This window comes from Rhinolophus sinicus, linkage group LG07 (genome assembly GCF_036562045.2).
Source record: "Rhinolophus sinicus isolate RSC01 linkage group LG07, ASM3656204v1, whole genome shotgun sequence".
In the NCBI taxonomy this organism is placed as follows: domain Eukaryota; kingdom Metazoa; phylum Chordata; class Mammalia; order Chiroptera; family Rhinolophidae; genus Rhinolophus; species Rhinolophus sinicus.
This window is the reverse complement of record NC_133757.1, coordinates 72,145,466-72,162,599: the sequence shown is the minus strand read 5'-3', so window position 1 is coordinate 72,162,599 and position 17,134 is coordinate 72,145,466. Positions and strand designations below refer to the sequence as shown.

Below are 17,134 nucleotides of genomic sequence, written 5' to 3'. Positions count from 1 at the left end.
TTCTTTTTTGTGATGAGGTCATAAAAAATTGAATAAAAATTTTGAAAATTCATTATAATTCTAGGTATTCGTGGAGGTCATGTAAGTTTAATTAAGATGTGTTGGTTTGGCTATTCTTGGCTTACACTTAATTTAGAAGGAAACTGAAGCTACAAGCAAATGAAGTGATCTACACAGCATACAAAATAAGGAATCAGTTGGACAGATGTCAAAAAAGACCTGAGCAAAAGTAGCTTCACAGGAGAAAGTTGCCCTCTTCACACCATGCTTGGTGCACAGTCAATGCGTTGCACGAGCTCAAGAGAATTGCAATTGAGGCACCCCAGCTAGCCATGTTCTTACGCTTGGCTGCTTTCAGAGCCCAAGTGCCTTCATTGGAAGCCTTTTCATAAAGAGGCCTAATAATGACTCCTGACAAACATAGAAAACTAAATGAAGTACTGACTCGTGTTACATACAGTGTGATGGGCCTTGAAGACACGATGCTCGCTGAAAGAAGCTAAACAAGAGACCACACATATTGCATGATTCCATTTGTATAAAATGTCCAGAATAGGTAAAACCCTAGAGACAAAGTAAGTAAGTGGTTGTCAGGGTCTGGAGATGGAGGTTCTTACAGAGGTTTTATTACATAGTTGTAAACAATAATATAAATGGAACCACTTTAAAATGGAGCCAGAACTGCTATCCCAGAGGAACTGCTTTGCATGTCTTATACCTCAAATCTTTGGGATGTTAAAACAGAGCAGAATAAACTTTGGACTGAGTCTAAGCAACCTTGTGTCCAAAAAAGCTATTTACAAGGATAACAAGAAAGCAGATAGAATGACTACTGGAGTGCAATTTTAAAACATTGTTTAGAATTAACATCTTTGTTAGCTTATCTGCACCAATAGAAATGCCCTCCTTCTATCGATGTTATTGTTCCCCTACCCTTTCTCATAAATACCCCTTGCCTTTGTCTTCTAATCAGGACACTATTTGGACTTCTGCCTGAATCAGTGCTCCTTCAATAGCTATTCTTATTACCTCAAATAAATGTTTGTTTGCTTTTCTCTTTGAAAGGCCTTTTATTTTTAGGTTAACATGGTTATGACTGATTAAATCATTGGTCATTGGTGATTAACTCAATTTCCATCCCATCTCCTCTCCCTGGAGGTTTGCCATGGGGAGGGGGTGTGGCCTGAAAGTTTCAACCCCATAATGACACTTTGGTTTTTCTGGGATCCAGCTCCCATCCTGAAACCATCCAGGGGTCTACCAAGAGTTTATGCTAATGGCATAAACTCAACTGTGTTTAAAAGGGGATTATTATGAATAACAAAAGACACTCCTCTCACCCTTGTCATTCAAAAAATTCCAAGGGTTTTAGAATTTCTTGTGTCAGGGACCAAGGATGAAGACCAGATATATATTTCTGATTATATCACAATATCACGGGGCTCTGATCTTCTCTTTTGACAGAAGACCAGGAAACTGAAGGTGGGAATGAGAGAACAGAACAAAGTTCTGATCCCTGGTACTTGTGAACATGACCTTGTTTGGAAACAGGGTCTTTGCAAATATAACTAAGATAGAACAAAGGAGCTTGGATCTGAATAGAGAAAGGCGTTTGATAAAAATGAACTGGCATCGTAAGATGCTTAACCATAGAGTAGGGAAAACTATGGGTGGAGCTGGGCCCCTGTTAACTCTAGTCTTGACTTCCTGTTGAACTTTGTGGTAACTTCCAGGGGAGGGATGAGAATAAAGGGGGAAGCCATGTTGGCCTTGGCCCCTCTTTTTTCCACATGGGTGGCAGGTTGGGACACAGGCCTGCGAGTGTGTATATACACACTCCTTGGTGGCTTTGTTTCTTTTTCTTTTCCCAAATAAACCATTCTTTTGGTGGGTTTTCTGGAGAGTTGTTTTCCACCGGTCCACAGGTTCATGGTGATAAACCCAGGGCTAGCAAGTAGGAATCTCTGTGAGTGAAGGCATGGCTGGTGGATCTTGTCTTCATGGACATTTAGTCAATAACTATTTATTAAGCACCTACTGCGTGCCAGGCACTGTTATAGGCATCAGAATTAGAGCTCACCCTCACTCCCTGCTGGGGTCCTCTTAATGTCTGTCCAACAGGATTTCAGAATTGCTACTCTTCCCCTCCCCAAATGGGAGTATGTGCCATGGGCCCCTGATGAGCCACTCGATGTTGGACATGGAAGGAGGCAGATAGCTCAAGCTTTTGGTTCTATGGGCTTGCTACTGAGACCCACACATCACCCCTCAGTGCAGTGAAATAGTGGAGGTTATTTCACATCACTGAGATATCCTGACTTTACAGCTTGATGCTGTAACAGGTGGGACTTTGGGGCCGTCTCTCTCAGGGAGTGGTGACTGCATTTTGCGAGCAGGAAGGAGAATGAGCTGAGTTTTTGGTGACCTAATGGGTGGATTCTGATAGTAATTAGTGTTTTCCACCTGATATTTTTAGCCTCCCTTCTCCCAGGCTCATGGAAGCTGCCACTTCCCTTCATCCTCTGGACTTAGGCAGGGCAGCATGACATGCCTTGGCCAATGGAAAGTAAATAATGGTGACATTTCAGCTACCATGAGCAGATGTGAACCCCTCACTGACCTGCATGTAGCATGAGCAAGAAATAAACATTTCTTGTGTAAAGGCATAAAGAGATGTTTGTTACTAAAGCATAACCAGTACACAAGCTTCAGGGGAAGGAGGCAATAACAGCTTTGACAATGAAATTTGAGACTTTTTAGCTCCTATCAAGGCAATAGTCTTGAAAGCTAACTTTGGCAACAGAAAAAAAAAAAGTATTTTGTAAATTATTTAAACTCTAATTATGTATTGACATTCAGATCTGAAAGACTTTTAGGGTTTAGGTTACTATAGTCATATAGAGACCTGAAGTTATCACGATAATAATATTATTAATAGGAGTAGTAGTAATGGCCATCAACAGTTCCTTACTACATGCTAGCTTTGTGCTAAATACTTGGTGGATATTAACTCTTTTAATCTTTATAGCAGGTCTATGAGATAGATAACATTATTACCTCCAGGCAACTGAGGCACAGAGAGGTTAAGTAATTTGCCCAAGGTCACATATACGGTAAGTAATGGAGCCAGAATTCAAATTTGGGCTTCAAGTTCAGAACTAAAGTAAGGAAAGGGGTAAGTCAGGCAAGTACAGGGTCAGATCCAATCTTTATTTTAAATATTTTGGGTGAAGGTGGTACAAAGGTATGAACTTCCAGTTGTAAAATAAATAAATCATGGGGATATCATGCACGTGGTTACTATAGGTAATAATAATGTATTGCATATTTGTAAGTTGCTAAGAGAGTAGATTTTAAATGTTCTCATCACAAGAAAAAAGTTGTTAAAAAATTTTTTTAAAAAGCATTTTGACATTTTGTTCATTTCATCCTGCACATTTTCTGCAATAATTTTTTGACTTTTGAAAATATTACACTAGAATATTATTTAACTTGATCACTGAGTTTTGGGATGCGCCTTACTTTTGCACCTGAGTGCCTCACTTACTTCACCCTGCTAGGCTGGCTTGCTTTAGAACCTGATCTTTTAGCATCTGAGTCATGCAAGCCCTTGCTACATATGGAAAAATGGAGGGAAATCCCAACTTTTCCAGTACTAAAGAGAAAGGGACAAGTATGGTGTAGGAGAAATCGGTGCTAAGACAAGGGTGTCCAGAAGCCCCAGTCCTAGCTTAAATCCAAGAATTGAGAGGCATGGTATTAGTTAAGGGGAAGCTGTAGCGAAGGGACCTTTGTTGCCTTCCTGTTTAGAATTCTGCCAAGGAGAACGGCAAGAGGCATAGCCCTCTGGCAAGATGGAGGCACCCATAGCAAAGGGACCGTGAAGGGGTGGCCACGTTGGAAAACGAGGACGCCTGAGTGGGCACCTTCACGCTGTCCCTAATTTCTCAGGGGTGTAGATAGGTGTGGACAGTTCCACACTGTGCCAGGCAGGCGTCCCCCAACTTCTCAGAAGTCGTGAAGGGACTTAGCTGAAAAGAAAACGCCATGTTCCCCCACCTCCATCCTCTACGGCCTCTCGAATGAAGGCACAGCCAGCGCTGGTTTCAGAACCTCCACTCTGTGCCGAAACTGCACAGTCTAGAGGACAATTGATTGAAGGAACTCCCCCAGCGACACCAATCAAGTAATTCAAAGCAGCGTCTGGTCTATAGTAGATGCTCTAATAAAGGTTTGCTGGATGGGTGGATGGGTGGGTGGGTGGGTGGATGGATGGATGGATGGATGGATGGATGGATGGATGGATGGATAAAGAATGAATGAGTACCAGAAGCTGAACTTAGGAAGTGGAATGGGAAGATTGAGGGACGGGCAACTCCCTGGCCCAAGGGGCCCATCAGGAGCTAGAGGGGATTTCCCTACACTGGAAGAACTCAAGTCCCCCCACCCCCTTTGCCGGGACCTCCCCACAGGGGCGGGGAGTATCCTTGGCAGGTTGCGACTGGCCCAAGTCCTAAACTGCGGGCTGAAGTTCATTTCCTGAGTGAGCTCGCTCGCGCCCTTGGGCTGCTCTGTGGGCTCGCAGCTGATGCAGCGCTGGCGGAAGACAAGGAAAGAGATGGCAGAGGAAGGCTCCTGCACCTACTTGATACGCCGCCTGCCCTGGGCGCTCATCTTGCGGACTGTTTCTGTGCTGCTTTTCATTGTCACGGGGATATGCAGCATCGTCTGCATCCAGCAACTCGCACAGCAACACCGGCTCGAGTCACCTGCGGTAAGTCAAGAAGGGAGGGTAAGAGAAAGGCACATCTGTCGCCTGCTGGGGAGCGTGGGGACCCTCTGGAGGGAGCCTGGCCGGGCGGGGGTGCGGAGGGGAGGTGGGAAACGAGGGACAGAATCGCAGGCAGAGGAACCAGCTGGAGCGCAGACTGACTAACCAAAAAAACTGAAATAAAATAAAAAGACAAAACCAGAATGATGGGTAAAAAGTCAGCCAGGAGGAGAGATCTGATTGGGAAGGGACAGCAAGAGATAGAGCCCAGAGCAGGGAGGTAGAGCAGAGACAAGGTTTCCCTGGGATTCAGGACTGGGGGATAGTCCTGCCCAGGAGGTAAATCCCTCATGGGGATCCCAGGGTGGGCGGCTGCCTCTGGGAAAGCTGCGTGGACGCCGCACCGACAACGGATGACTCGCAGGCTGACTCAGAGGCTGTTCCCCCAGCAGGCTGACTCAGAGGCTGCCGGGTGCTTCACAAAGCTGGGAGGGGGAGTTCAGGGGCTCCCAGGACAGGAGCACCGTAGCTGCTCACCTGGACACCCACCACAGGGGACGTCTCTCGGGGCGCGCAGGGCCCTCACAGCCGAGAGAGACAGGCGCACGTGCCTCTTCCCCGCGTTATGTCCAGGAAACTAAGTTCTTTTAAGGTTTTTTCTCATGCTCCATGCTGGTTCAAACATACTTCCTCTTTAGGAGGTTATTTAAAAAAAGCATGCCCAAGTCAGCCCCTTGAGATGAAGCTGCATAGGAGGGTGGGCAGAAGAAAGAACTCTGATTGCCCTGTTTTCTCTTTTCTTCCAGTGGGACATAGCTGAGCTCCAGCTGAACCACACAGGTGATGCAAAAGGCGGGGGAGGCGGGGAGGGGGGCTGGTGCTGGGAGGGAGAGAAAGAGTCACAAGTGAGAGAAAGAGAGAGGAAGGGAGGGAGACAGAGAGAGGAAGAGAAAGAAGAGGAGGGAAGGAGAAATAAACAAAGAGAAAGGGAGAGAAAGAAAGAGAAATGGAGGGAGAAAATAATGAAAACGAGAAGAAGAGGGAGAGAAAGAGAGAGCTTGAGGCAGTGTGTTTCTGGGTGTGCTAACTTACTCTTTCTCTCAGTCCTTCGCATTTGATCTTCTGCCTTGGGAGAACCAAAAACAACTGAAGCCACACTGATAACAATTGCTATCATTCCTGCATTCATTCCATAAATATTAGTTGAGCATCTACTGTGAGCCAGGCACCACTCTGCTGCCACAGCGGGGACGAGAACAGACAAAAGGCCCTGCCCTCTCATTTTCCTTCTACTGCGGGGGCACTAATCAAGGGGCAGGAAAATTATGTAGCATGCCAAGTAGAATAAAGTGCATATAGTGTATTTTGGAGCAAAATGAAGCAAGGGAGGGGGGTCCACATGCCAGCCTGAGTTTGCAGTGGAAAGTGAAGTTCTTAGGGGAGGCGCCCCTGAGCAGGTGGTGTCAGCAAAGGTGTGAGTCATTCAGCCATCCCCTCCCATCCTCTCTGTAATCCTCGTCCTCTCATCCTCTGAGTTTTGAGGGCTCTGTTCTTTCCATTCCCTAGTGCAGGAACCCCTGTTCTTCTTTCCTTCTCTGCACTACTGTCCAGGCTATTGTAACAGCATACCACAGACTGGGTGGCTTACAAAGAACATGTGTTTTTTTACCAAGCATAAAGCCCTCAAGGTCCATCCATGTTGTATCAAGCAGCAGGACTTCCTTTTATGACAGAATAATGTTCCATTGTATTTAGATATACAGCTTCTTTATCCATTCGTCCATTGATAGACATGGGGTCTCTTTTATAAGGGCACTAATCCTATTCATGAGAGTGCCACTCTCGTGACCAAGTCACCTCCCACCTCCTCAGACCCCACCTCCTACACCCACCTCGAGGGTCAGGTTTCCACATAAAAATTTTGGACAGTCAGTCTGTAGCACTCAGTTTCCTTAAACCTCCATCCTTCCACCCCACCCCCACCCTTTGCTTCCAGGACCTCGAATGGACCCCAGGCTGCACTGGCAAGGGGGCCCAGAGCTGGGTCGGTCCTTCCTGCGTGGACCACAGCTGGACAAAGGGCAGCTGCTTGTCCAGCGTGACGGCATCTACAGGCTGCACATCCAGGTGACATTAACCAACTGCTCCTCCTCCCTGAAGAACACCATGTCATCCCGGGCCACCCTGGCTGTGGGCATCTGCTCCCCTGCCACCCGGAGCATTAGTCTGCTGAGACTCAACTTCTACCTCAGGTGCACGGTCGCCTCGCAGCGCCTGACGCCTTTGGCCCACGGGGACACTCTCTGCACTAACCTCACTCTGCCACTGCTGCCGTCCCAAAATGCTGATGAGACGTTTTTTGGGATTCAGTGGGTGCACCCCTAAGTTTTGCACTTTTTGTCCCAGATTTGTTGGGACACAGTCTTCTTTTTTTCTGTTTTCTTTTAAAATTATTTCTTTAAAGATTTGTATTATATGAATTATAATAAAAAATATTATATATTTGGTTGTATGGCTCTTTCCTTCTTTAGAATTAACACTAGACTGTCATTATGCAAATGACAAAGAAGGCACCCTGTCACTCAGGGGGCAAGCCCAGACATGCCTGGGCTTTCTTCAGATTGAGATGTTATCTGGGCTTTCAGGTTCAAATATAGGCTGAAAATACCCACAGAAAACATGCACATCGCTTACTCACATGCACACATTTATGAGGTCCTGAGAGGGCCACAGTTTGATGCTTGCCTAATGTCAGTTTTTACTGGGTTTTGGGAGGAAATTGTGGAGAGTTGTTTTGAACAAAAAGTTATTGCAGGAGAACAAAAGTGGCAGCTTTTCACTGGCAACAGGTGGTAGTCAGTCTTGTTTTTAATGAGCTATGAGAGAATCGTCTTTTCCCCTCTAACAATGTAAACTGAGATGAGAGGTATTTTCACATTTCCCCCTCCTTATCAAGAGCTTTTCTCTGAAAACATCACTGACTAGTGTCTGGTTATTTACTTAGCAATGAGTTTTCTTTTCTTTTTTTTTCCTGGTCTGTCTGTGTCCCTCAGAGCCATGAAGAACCTTCCCCGAGTGTCATGTCCCATGGGGGGATGACTGGAATCCATAACGGTCATATTTGTGCAACAAGAAAGGTAGAATAAGGGGTTCTTGGGCATTTTCGACTTTCAAGTTCATATTGCATCTAGGTGTAAGCATTGGAAATCATCTCAAAGCACTGCGCTATTGATGTAGGAATATTTTCCTGTGATTCCCCAAATGATGTAGGTGATGTTGGATCTGCCGGCGGTTTCTGAGTGTGGGCTGGGATCGTGTCTCGTGAAGCCGAAGAATGGAAACACGGACCAGGGAGAGGCAAAAAGTTTTAAAAAGAGGATAGTTTATTAGAGGCAGGAGAAGAGGTTGCAGCTCCTGAGAGGGAGGGCGTCCCGAATGGGGGTGCCCCATGACTGAGGCAAAAGCTCTTACTTTTATACCTTCCCTTGCCTGCTTGTGGAAGGGGAGCTGTTTAGAGAAGGGAACTGTTTGAAGAAGGGAAACGGCACCTTCTAATGAAATCCGTCTACCAGCTTTGTTCTGCTTGCCCATCCTAAAGGAATTAGCAAAGTAACCCACTCTTGTCTATCAGATCTGCTCCGTTTGTCAGGCCAAAAGGAATATTATGATTAACCTCAAGGCCTTGTTACATTATGTCCTGAAGCGAAGGAGTGATTTCAAAACCTGGAGTTTTAGGATATGGCTGTCTTTGTTTATTCCACCAGGGACCTCCCTGTCTACCTAGGGACATGCTAACTCTCCTGTATCACTAACATCACTCTATTTTTTTGCAGCATGTCTGCAGAGACCCCATAGGTAACAGATACAAGATTTAAAATCAATGGTGCAAAATAAAATTAAAAGCAATAGGACAAATCCAGTTTTTATGATGTTTCTAAACCATGACCCTAAACCTGAGGTGGCCAACTCAATAAATCAAGGGACTATGGAGTGAGGTGAAATTTGTTGTTAACTGACGACTGGAAACAGCATCGACTAGGTATTCCATCACCAAAAAGGATTTATTGGGGAGGTGGGGGAAATAAAGGACTACAATCCGGTAAGTACAGACATGGCCAGCCATGTGCACACTCTGAGCTGGACAAAGATGGAGGAAGGAGATAGAGAAGGGAAGAGGAAATTAAGGGGAGGGGCAGTTACGACCATTGAGCTCTGCTGTAAGCATGGAATTCTTCCTGTCGGGTCCTGGCGGTCACATACAGTGTGAGAACTCCTCCCAGAAGCCCTAGCTCCTCTCACAGACCAGCCCGAATGATGAAGTGCAACTTAAGTCTCTGTCATAATTTTTATCATAACCAATGGTCTTTTTTTCTAATTTTACATAGCTGAGTTTTGACTTCCCCAGAGGAATTTATCCAAGTGCAACAGGTTGTGTTGGCTATTGCACATACAACTCCTTGTTCAGCAAGGGAATAATCCAGAGCTATTCTGCTGTCCAGAACCACTGTGGCTAAGGAATCAGATGATCTTTGTTGAGTTAGCTATTGCCTTGGCAGTGGAATCAGCAAGGTCTCCTAACATCAGAAAGAAATTTCTGAGCACATGTCCATTGGCACAGGAGGGAACAATGCCCTTCCCAGGGAGGAAAAGATAGAATCAGGTTTCTCCTGGGAGTTCGCTTTTAAAGAAACTATGAAGGTTTAGTGGGGCAGACCAGTGGGAGGCCTCAGATCTGTTATGAAGAGCAAAGAGAACATTAGCTACAGTAAAAGCAGTGTCATGCAGGGTGTCAGGCGGGGTCTCTGGTCCCGCTCCCCACATAAGGACGCAGGATATGGTGAGGCCAGAAAGGAACACCCACGGAGCCATAGGTAGGGGCGTCATACCACTATACTCTCGCTGGCGGCTGGGTTGGAGATACAAGAAGCAGGAGCCACACTATCTGCAACCTGCCATCCACTTCTCTACCAACCAACCTCATGTGCTAACTGCAATCCGCTCTTGCAGGCTCAGCCACCATCTTCTTGCTAGGCCCTATTTTGCTGCTAGCATAGCCACAGCAGTTATATTAGTGGCCAATGGCTCACTGGTTACGGCTGACGGCCAACTGGCCACAGCTGATGGCCATCCAATCACGGTTGATGGCAATTTACTACCTGAGCCAGCACCTTTCCATGTGAGGCCGAGAGCCTGGAATCTGCACTCCTGGCTCTGTCCCCACACTCCACCCCTACAGGGTCTCACCTCACAATCTACCGACAAGTGTCTTCTGCGAGGGGCCCTGTGCAAGGAGCCTGGAGGTGAATGCAATATCCTGGACACAGCCAGGCTCTCTGGACACAGCCAGGGTTCCTCAGGGCACCACCAGTACTTCTGGGCAGAGCCAGACTTCCTGGGCTACTTAGGGTACCATCAGACCTCCTGGACACAGCCAGAGCCTCTCAGGGCACTGCCACTCTCCCTGGGCACAGCTAGACCCCCTGGGCACAGCCAGGGCCTCTCAGGGCACTGCCACTCTCCCTGGGCACAGCTAGACCCCCCTGGACGCAACCAGGGCCTCTCAGGGCCCTGCCACTCTCTCTGGGCATAGCCAGACCCCCTGGACACAGCCAGGGCCTCTCAGGGCACTGCCACTCTCTCTGGGCCTCTCAGGGTACCATGTTGGAACAACAGCGACTCACAGTCAAGGTGCTTATTCTCTATGGCAGCCGGTCAAGACACAGGAAGCAAACATCCACCGGTTCCACTACATGGTGGTATGTTCCCAAGCAAACAGTCAAGTGGTCCATCAAATAAGGGATGGAAGGCAATTCTCCATAGTCTACAGTCATTCACCAGGGCTGTGTGTTACCCTCACAATCTGTGCCCTCTCCACAGGGCAAGGGCTCCAAGTCCTCCCCAACCTGGGGGTGAGGGCCTCAGCAAGCACTTCCCAGCCCACAGGACCGTGATGACCTTCGTTTTCTCCATCCTATGCTGTTTGGGGAACCATCCATGTCTTCCCACCCCCCCCACGGGGGTCCAGCTCTCTGGCAGCTGCTCCTCCTGGCCTTCCTGAGACTGTGTTCATACGCACAAACTGCTCCACCGCCCTTCGGAGAGCTTTGGCCAGCACCGTACCCTGCTCGCTGCGTCATGTGTCATGCAGGGTGTCAGGCGGGGTCTCTGGTCCTGCTCCCCACATAAGAACGCAGGATATGGTGAGACTAAAAAGGAACACCCACGGAGCCATAGGTAGGGGAGTCATACCACTATACTCTCGCTGGCGGCTGAGCTGGAGAAACAGGAAGCAGGAGCCACACGATCCGCAACCTGCTGTCCACCTCTCTCTGCCAACCAACCTCACTTGCTAGCTGCAATCCTCCATGCTAACTGCAATCCGCTCTTGTTAGCTTAGCCACCTTCTTCTTGCTAGCCCCCATTTTTCTGCAGGTGTAGCCACAGCAGTTATATTAGTGGCCAAAGACTCACTGGTTACAGCTGACGGCCAACTAGCCACAGCTGATGGCCATCCAATCACAGTTGATGGTAATTTACTACCTGAGCCAGCATCTTTCCACGTGAGGCCAAGAGCCTGGAAACTGCACTCCTGGCTCTGTCCCCACAAGCAGATTGTCCTTTTATCCTTCTGCTGTCAAGACAATGAGTTGCCCAAGCATAGGGGCCATTGCCAAAGCTTTCACATGCAAATGAGTAGCCAGGGGGTGCACATAGGGCTCCCTCGTAAGTATTACCATTTACAGACCCATTGGCCAGAGTAGAGGTGTTGTCATCATTCAGCCAAGGTTCAAATACTGTATTATTACATATTAAAAGACTATCCAGATACATGGGTCTGACAGCAAGCCTACACATGGCCTGTTTTATATTGGTTGCTCTGTGGTATCATCCAATATATATGAGATGGAGCTTGTTTTCCCATTCCAGTGTTGGGTTACATTGAGGCAAGGAACTGGAGGATTTAGTTTTCTAACCCTATAACAGGAACCTGCAGAACAGTTTAGGTATACAGTGGCATTTTGGATTCCAGCGAAATTACTTATAGGGCAAACTAAGAGGTCGCTGCTGTCATGGACCGATGGAGGCGTCTGGTGAGCTCAATGAGCTCTATGGGTACTGGTACCTGTTTGCTCACCAGCCTCAGAGTTGTTGGGGGTCTTCTTTGGATTCCACTTCTGATCACCAAGTAACGTTAAACTTAAACTGAGCAAAGAGCAATTTTATTTTATGTTTTTTAAATGAGTTTATTCAGGAATGGCAGAGGAATTGCAATTCAGGACAAGCAGACAATGGTGAACCATAGTCAAGTCCAAAGAGGCAAAGGGGAGGTCAGTTTTTATTGGGTCTGGGGAGAAGTTTGGCAGGGTTGTTTAGAATAAAAAGTCATCAGAGGGCGGCCGGATGGCTCAGTTGGTTAGAGCGCGAGCTCTGAACAACAAGGTTGCTGGTTCGATTCCCACAGGGGCCAGAGAGCTGCGCCCTTCACAACTAGATTGAAGACAACAAACTTCCATTGAGCTTCCAGAGGGGCGGCCGGATGGCTCAGTTGGTTACAGCGCGAGCTCTCAACAACAAGGTTGCTGGTTCAATTCCCACACGGGATGGTGGGCTGCGACCCCCCTGCAACTAAGATTGAAAAACGGTGACTAGACTTGGAGCTGAGCTGCGCCCTCCACAACTAGGTTGAAGGACAATGACTTGGAGCTGATGGGCCCTGGAGAAACTCACTGTCCCCCAATATTCTCCAATTAAAAATAAATTTTAAAAGTCATTTTGATATGGGAGCCCCCTCACTATAGAAATTTTTTTTTTCACTATAGAAATTTTAAGTCTCCTTTTCCCTAGTTTCTTAGCTCCTTAGCCCCTGGCTTTGATTACTCTTCTAATCAGTTTCTGAATCCTAAAGATTGCTCCTAGCCTGAATCACAGAATGTCTCTCAGATAAATACTTAAAAGCCTGTGACTTCCCATCATCCCCCAAGCCATTCCAGACCCCCCAGGACAGTATACTTGATTGTAATCATTGAAGCCTAATGTTCTTTCCAATCCATTCTGGGCCCAGTCCCTGGACAATTGAGGCCACCTAAATGACTGGTGGAATGGCCACAGGCTCTATAGAGTTAACGGATTTATTAATTAAAACCTATTTTTCCTCATTTAGGGGACTTGGGGATACAGGGGATAACCCAGCAAGATTGGCAGTTGCAACCAAAGAAGCCAATGAGTTCTTCCAGGTGGATCTCAAGACCCCTTCCTCTCATCTGAGATCAGATAGGGCGACAGTTCCGTGAACCCCCAATAGGTAGGGACAGCTCTACGCCTCTGTCCAGCAGGAAGCAGATAAAGAAAGAAAAGACTTTCTGTCCCTCAATTTCCCATAGAGATTTTATGGGGATCACATCTCTCAAGGTGAAAACAAGGCAGACAGTTAGACATAGGCATCGGGTATCTACATTACCGCCCAAAAGACCTCCCCTCTCTGTCCAAAACTTCCCCTTTTCATTGTAAACAAATGGATACAAGATACCCAACTAGGTCAAACCAGCCACTCACACCAGCGCAGTTTAAAAAGATGAGGTAATAGCCTCTTGTCAGTCGTAGGTGTCAATCAAGTGGTCCCCACGTTCGGAAAGCAACAGCCCATTCTAGAGAAAAAAGGATAAAAACTCCAAGTCCTCGCCAGTCAGACCCTTTTATTTGACCCTGGGCTCTTGGCCCTTTGGGCCGTTTTGCCTTTTGAGCCTCTTTCTTTGTTCCACCTTGAACCCCTGGACCTTTTAGCCTCTGAGCCCCTTCTTTTGCTCCTAATAATGCCACCTTGGGCCCTTGACATTCTCTACGGCTCCGGTCTGCTCCTATTCCCTTGAAGTGCACTATCTCTTCTAATAAACTGCTTTTTCTCTACTTTACCTCTGTATCTCGTTCAACTCTGCTCTAGACGCCAAGAACCTGGACACTGCGCTGAAGAGGCCCCCCCCTCCGGTAACAATTGGAGAACAACAGTTGAGAGGGGCAATTTTTCATCAGCTGCTGGTGGTGGACAATCGGTTGTATTGAGGCGTGTGAGGATTTTCTTCCTTCCTGCTGACCATGCAGATTGAAATGCTGGTACCCCTTCATGGCTTCCCGACTCCACTTTGGAATTAGATTGCCTTATCTATATTTTTCACATGAAGTTTTTGCAAGTAATCCAAACATAACTTTCCAGAACAAGTGAATTAATAAATATAAGTTGAAATAAAATTTATACGAGACCTTTTCAATAATTATGTTTGATAAAGCATATCTACTTTAAAATAATTTCAGATTAAAAATAGAGTTGCCATATGACCTAGCAATCCCACTTCTGGGTATTTATCTGAAGAAAAAAGCAAAACACTAGCTCGAAAAGATACGTGCACCCCTATGTTCATTGCAGCATTATTTACAATAGTCAAGATATGGAAGCAACCTAGGTGTCCATCAATAGACGACTGGATAAAGAAGAAGTGGTACATATATACAGTAAAAGATTACTCAGCCATAAAAAGAATGCAATCTTGCCATTTGTGACAACATGGATGGATCTAGAAGGTATTATGCTAAGTGAAATAAGTCAGACAAAGACAAATACCATATAATTTCACTTACATGTGGAATCTGAAAAAACAAAACAGAAACAGACCCATAGATGCAGAACACAACCTGAAGTGGAGTGGGTGGGGGGGACTGGAGAAAAGGGAAAAAAATGAATCAACCATAAAAAAAAAAAATAGTTTCAAAATCCTTATGGTAACTTGAAATCTTAAAGTTTTACTAAGTTAAATGATAGATAGTCATTGAATATCTAGATCACTTCCAAATACGATAATACACTGAAACATTAATTGCTAAACATAAGTCTAAGTTTACCTGCTTTTGGCTTTCTATTTGAACTAAAGATTTTTGAGTCTGTTTAAACATTTTGTACTACATTGAATAATTGGGGATTATAGGAGAACACCCTGACTACAAGGTCTCCAAGAATCTCCAGAGTTAGGCAAAAGGGTTTTCTTTTATAGAAAGTGTCACGCGGGGTGTCATGTGGGGTCTCAGCTCCCGCTCCCCACATAAGAACGCAGGACATGGTGAGGCCAAAAAGGAACACCCACAGAACCATAGATACGGGCGTTGTACTACTGTAGTCTCACTGGCGGCTGGGTTGGAGACACAGGAAGCAGGAGCCACACTACCCGCAACCTGCTGTCTACTTCTCTGCAGTCCACAACCCGCACTCCACCGTGTTAATTGCAATCCGCTCTTGCTAGCTCAGCCACCATCTTCTTGCTAGGTCCCATTTGCTGCTAGCATAACCACGGCAGTTATATTAGTGGCCAATGGTTCACTGGTTACAGCTGACGGCCAACTAGCCACAGCTGATGGCCATCCAATCACAGTTGATGGCCATTTACTACCTGAGCCAGCACCTTTCCATGTGAGGCCGAGAGCCTGGAAACTGCATTCCTGGCTCTGTCCCCACAGAAAGGAATAAACAATGCTAGAAAAAAACTGAACTTTCTAGAACTCAGGGAGCAGGATGAAAGGACAGAGGGCTAGGACAGTATACCAAAGGATGTTCACCCAGGGCCGCCTGTTCTCAGGAGGGGCTGTCTGCTGGCCGGAGTGAGGGGAGCCTAAATTCAGGGGGTCTGGAGGAAGGAGAGTTGCTTAACCAAAGATTGGTTAGCAAACATTTTGTTTTGATTGGTCAGTGGAGACAAGCAGTTCAGCGAATCACTTAGGACCCAAAGAATGGGAATTGGAGGGTGTGCTCTGGCCTTGTTACAGATAAATGGGACATCTGTAAGTCTTAATCTAAGTCATATGCGAAACAATGGTTCCTTGCTGTGGGGCCAAACCCCACAGCAGTTTCCAGGCTCTCGGCCTCACATAGACAGGTGCTGGCTCAGGTAGTAAATGGCCATGAACTGTGATTGCATGGCCATCAGCTGTGGCTAGTTGGCCGTCAGCTGTAACCAGTGAGCCATTGGCCACTAATATAACTGCTGTGGCTACGCTAGAAGAGAAGAGAGGAAGAATGGGGGCGAGCAAGAAGATGGCGGCTGGGCTGGCAAGTGTGGATGGCGGTTTGCGGACAGTGTGGATCCAGCCTCCAGTGAGAGTATAGTGCTGCCAGAGAGAATATAGTGGTATGACTCCCCTACCTATGGCTCCGTGGGTGTTCCTTTTTGGCCTCACCATATCCTGTGTTCTTGTGTGGGGAGCGAGACCAGAGACCCCGCAGGCCTCCCTGCACAACAAATGGCGCAGCGAGCAGGGTCTCCCACACGACACTTGCAGTATGCAGTTTTCCATTAACACAAATGATAAGGGAATTTCTTAACCTTTAGGTAAAATTCATCCTTGCCAACTCACAGCAGCAGATAGAAAAGGAACCTGCAAATTGAGCATCATCAAATTGTGCCCCTTGATTTATTTATCCTACAAATATCTAACAAGAACCTGCTATGCACTACTATGTGTCTGCTGGGACTACAGTGTGAACTGTATCCCCAATGGTCCCTGCAGAGTCAGTCAGGGTCAGTCAGGTCCAGCTGGGAAATAAATAGCACCTTCACAGTGTACAGACAAAGGACCATGTCCAACAGTGTGAACAGGGCTAAGGGAAACTGCCAAGAATGGGTGGATCCCACATGGGTTAGGGGAGGAAACAATTACCAGACCCCAGTTTTTGCTCTCTTTGTAGCAAAGGTCTACAGGAGAGCACCCGTGGCCTTCAGTGAGGCGTTCAAGTACAATTTCCAAAATATGAAAATTGTGATGGTCATACTATAATAAAATGAACACGTGTCAAAGATTTTCTCCCACTTATTCATTAATAAAGAAACCGGAAAGATGGTAAGGTAAGTTCAAATTCAAGGGACACAATAAATATAATCAGTCAAAAAAACTCTAAAATGAGGGGGCAGCCAGATGACTCAGTTGGTTAGAGCATGAACTCTCAACAACAAGGTTGCCGGTTCAATTCCCACATTGGATGGTGGGCTGCGCCCGCTGCAACTAAAGATCGGAAACAGTGACGGGACTTGGAGCTGAGCTGCGCCCTCCACAACTAAGATTGAAGGACAGCGACTTATTGCTGATGGGCCCTGGAGAAGCACATTGTTCCCCAATATTCCCCAATTAAAAAAATAAAATAATAAAATAAAACTCTAAAACAAATTTGCTAATAAATACAAAAAAGTTGCTAATGCTCATACACGAATATGTGTAGCAGTATTACTCATAACAGCCCAAAGTGGAAATAACCCAAATGTCCTTTAACTCATGAATGGAGAAAGAAACTGTGCTACATTCATACAATGGAATATTATTCATACAACA

At 46.4% G+C, this 17,134-nt stretch overlaps 1 protein-coding gene and 1 long non-coding RNA gene across 2 annotated transcripts in view; one reads left to right on the top strand and one right to left on the bottom strand.

The window, feature by feature from the left end:
* The window catches only part of LOC141572677 (uncharacterized), a 67,915-nt gene that overhangs the window by 37,496 nt on the left and 13,285 nt on the right, over positions 1-17,134 (bottom strand). The window contains exon 2 of the long non-coding RNA XR_012498033.1: positions 4,646-4,769. This is a non-coding gene — a long non-coding RNA (uncharacterized LOC141572677). The remainder of the gene's footprint in view (positions 1-4,645; positions 4,770-17,134) is intronic.
* On the top strand, positions 4,294-7,162 carry CD70 (CD70 molecule). The gene is made up of 3 exons (XM_019710747.2): positions 4,294-4,774; positions 5,578-5,611; positions 6,768-7,162. The coding sequence occupies exons 1-3, from the start codon at positions 4,589-4,591 to the stop codon at positions 7,154-7,156; spliced, it is 609 nt and encodes a 202-aa protein (XP_019566306.1). The 5' UTR covers positions 4,294-4,588; the 3' UTR covers positions 7,157-7,162.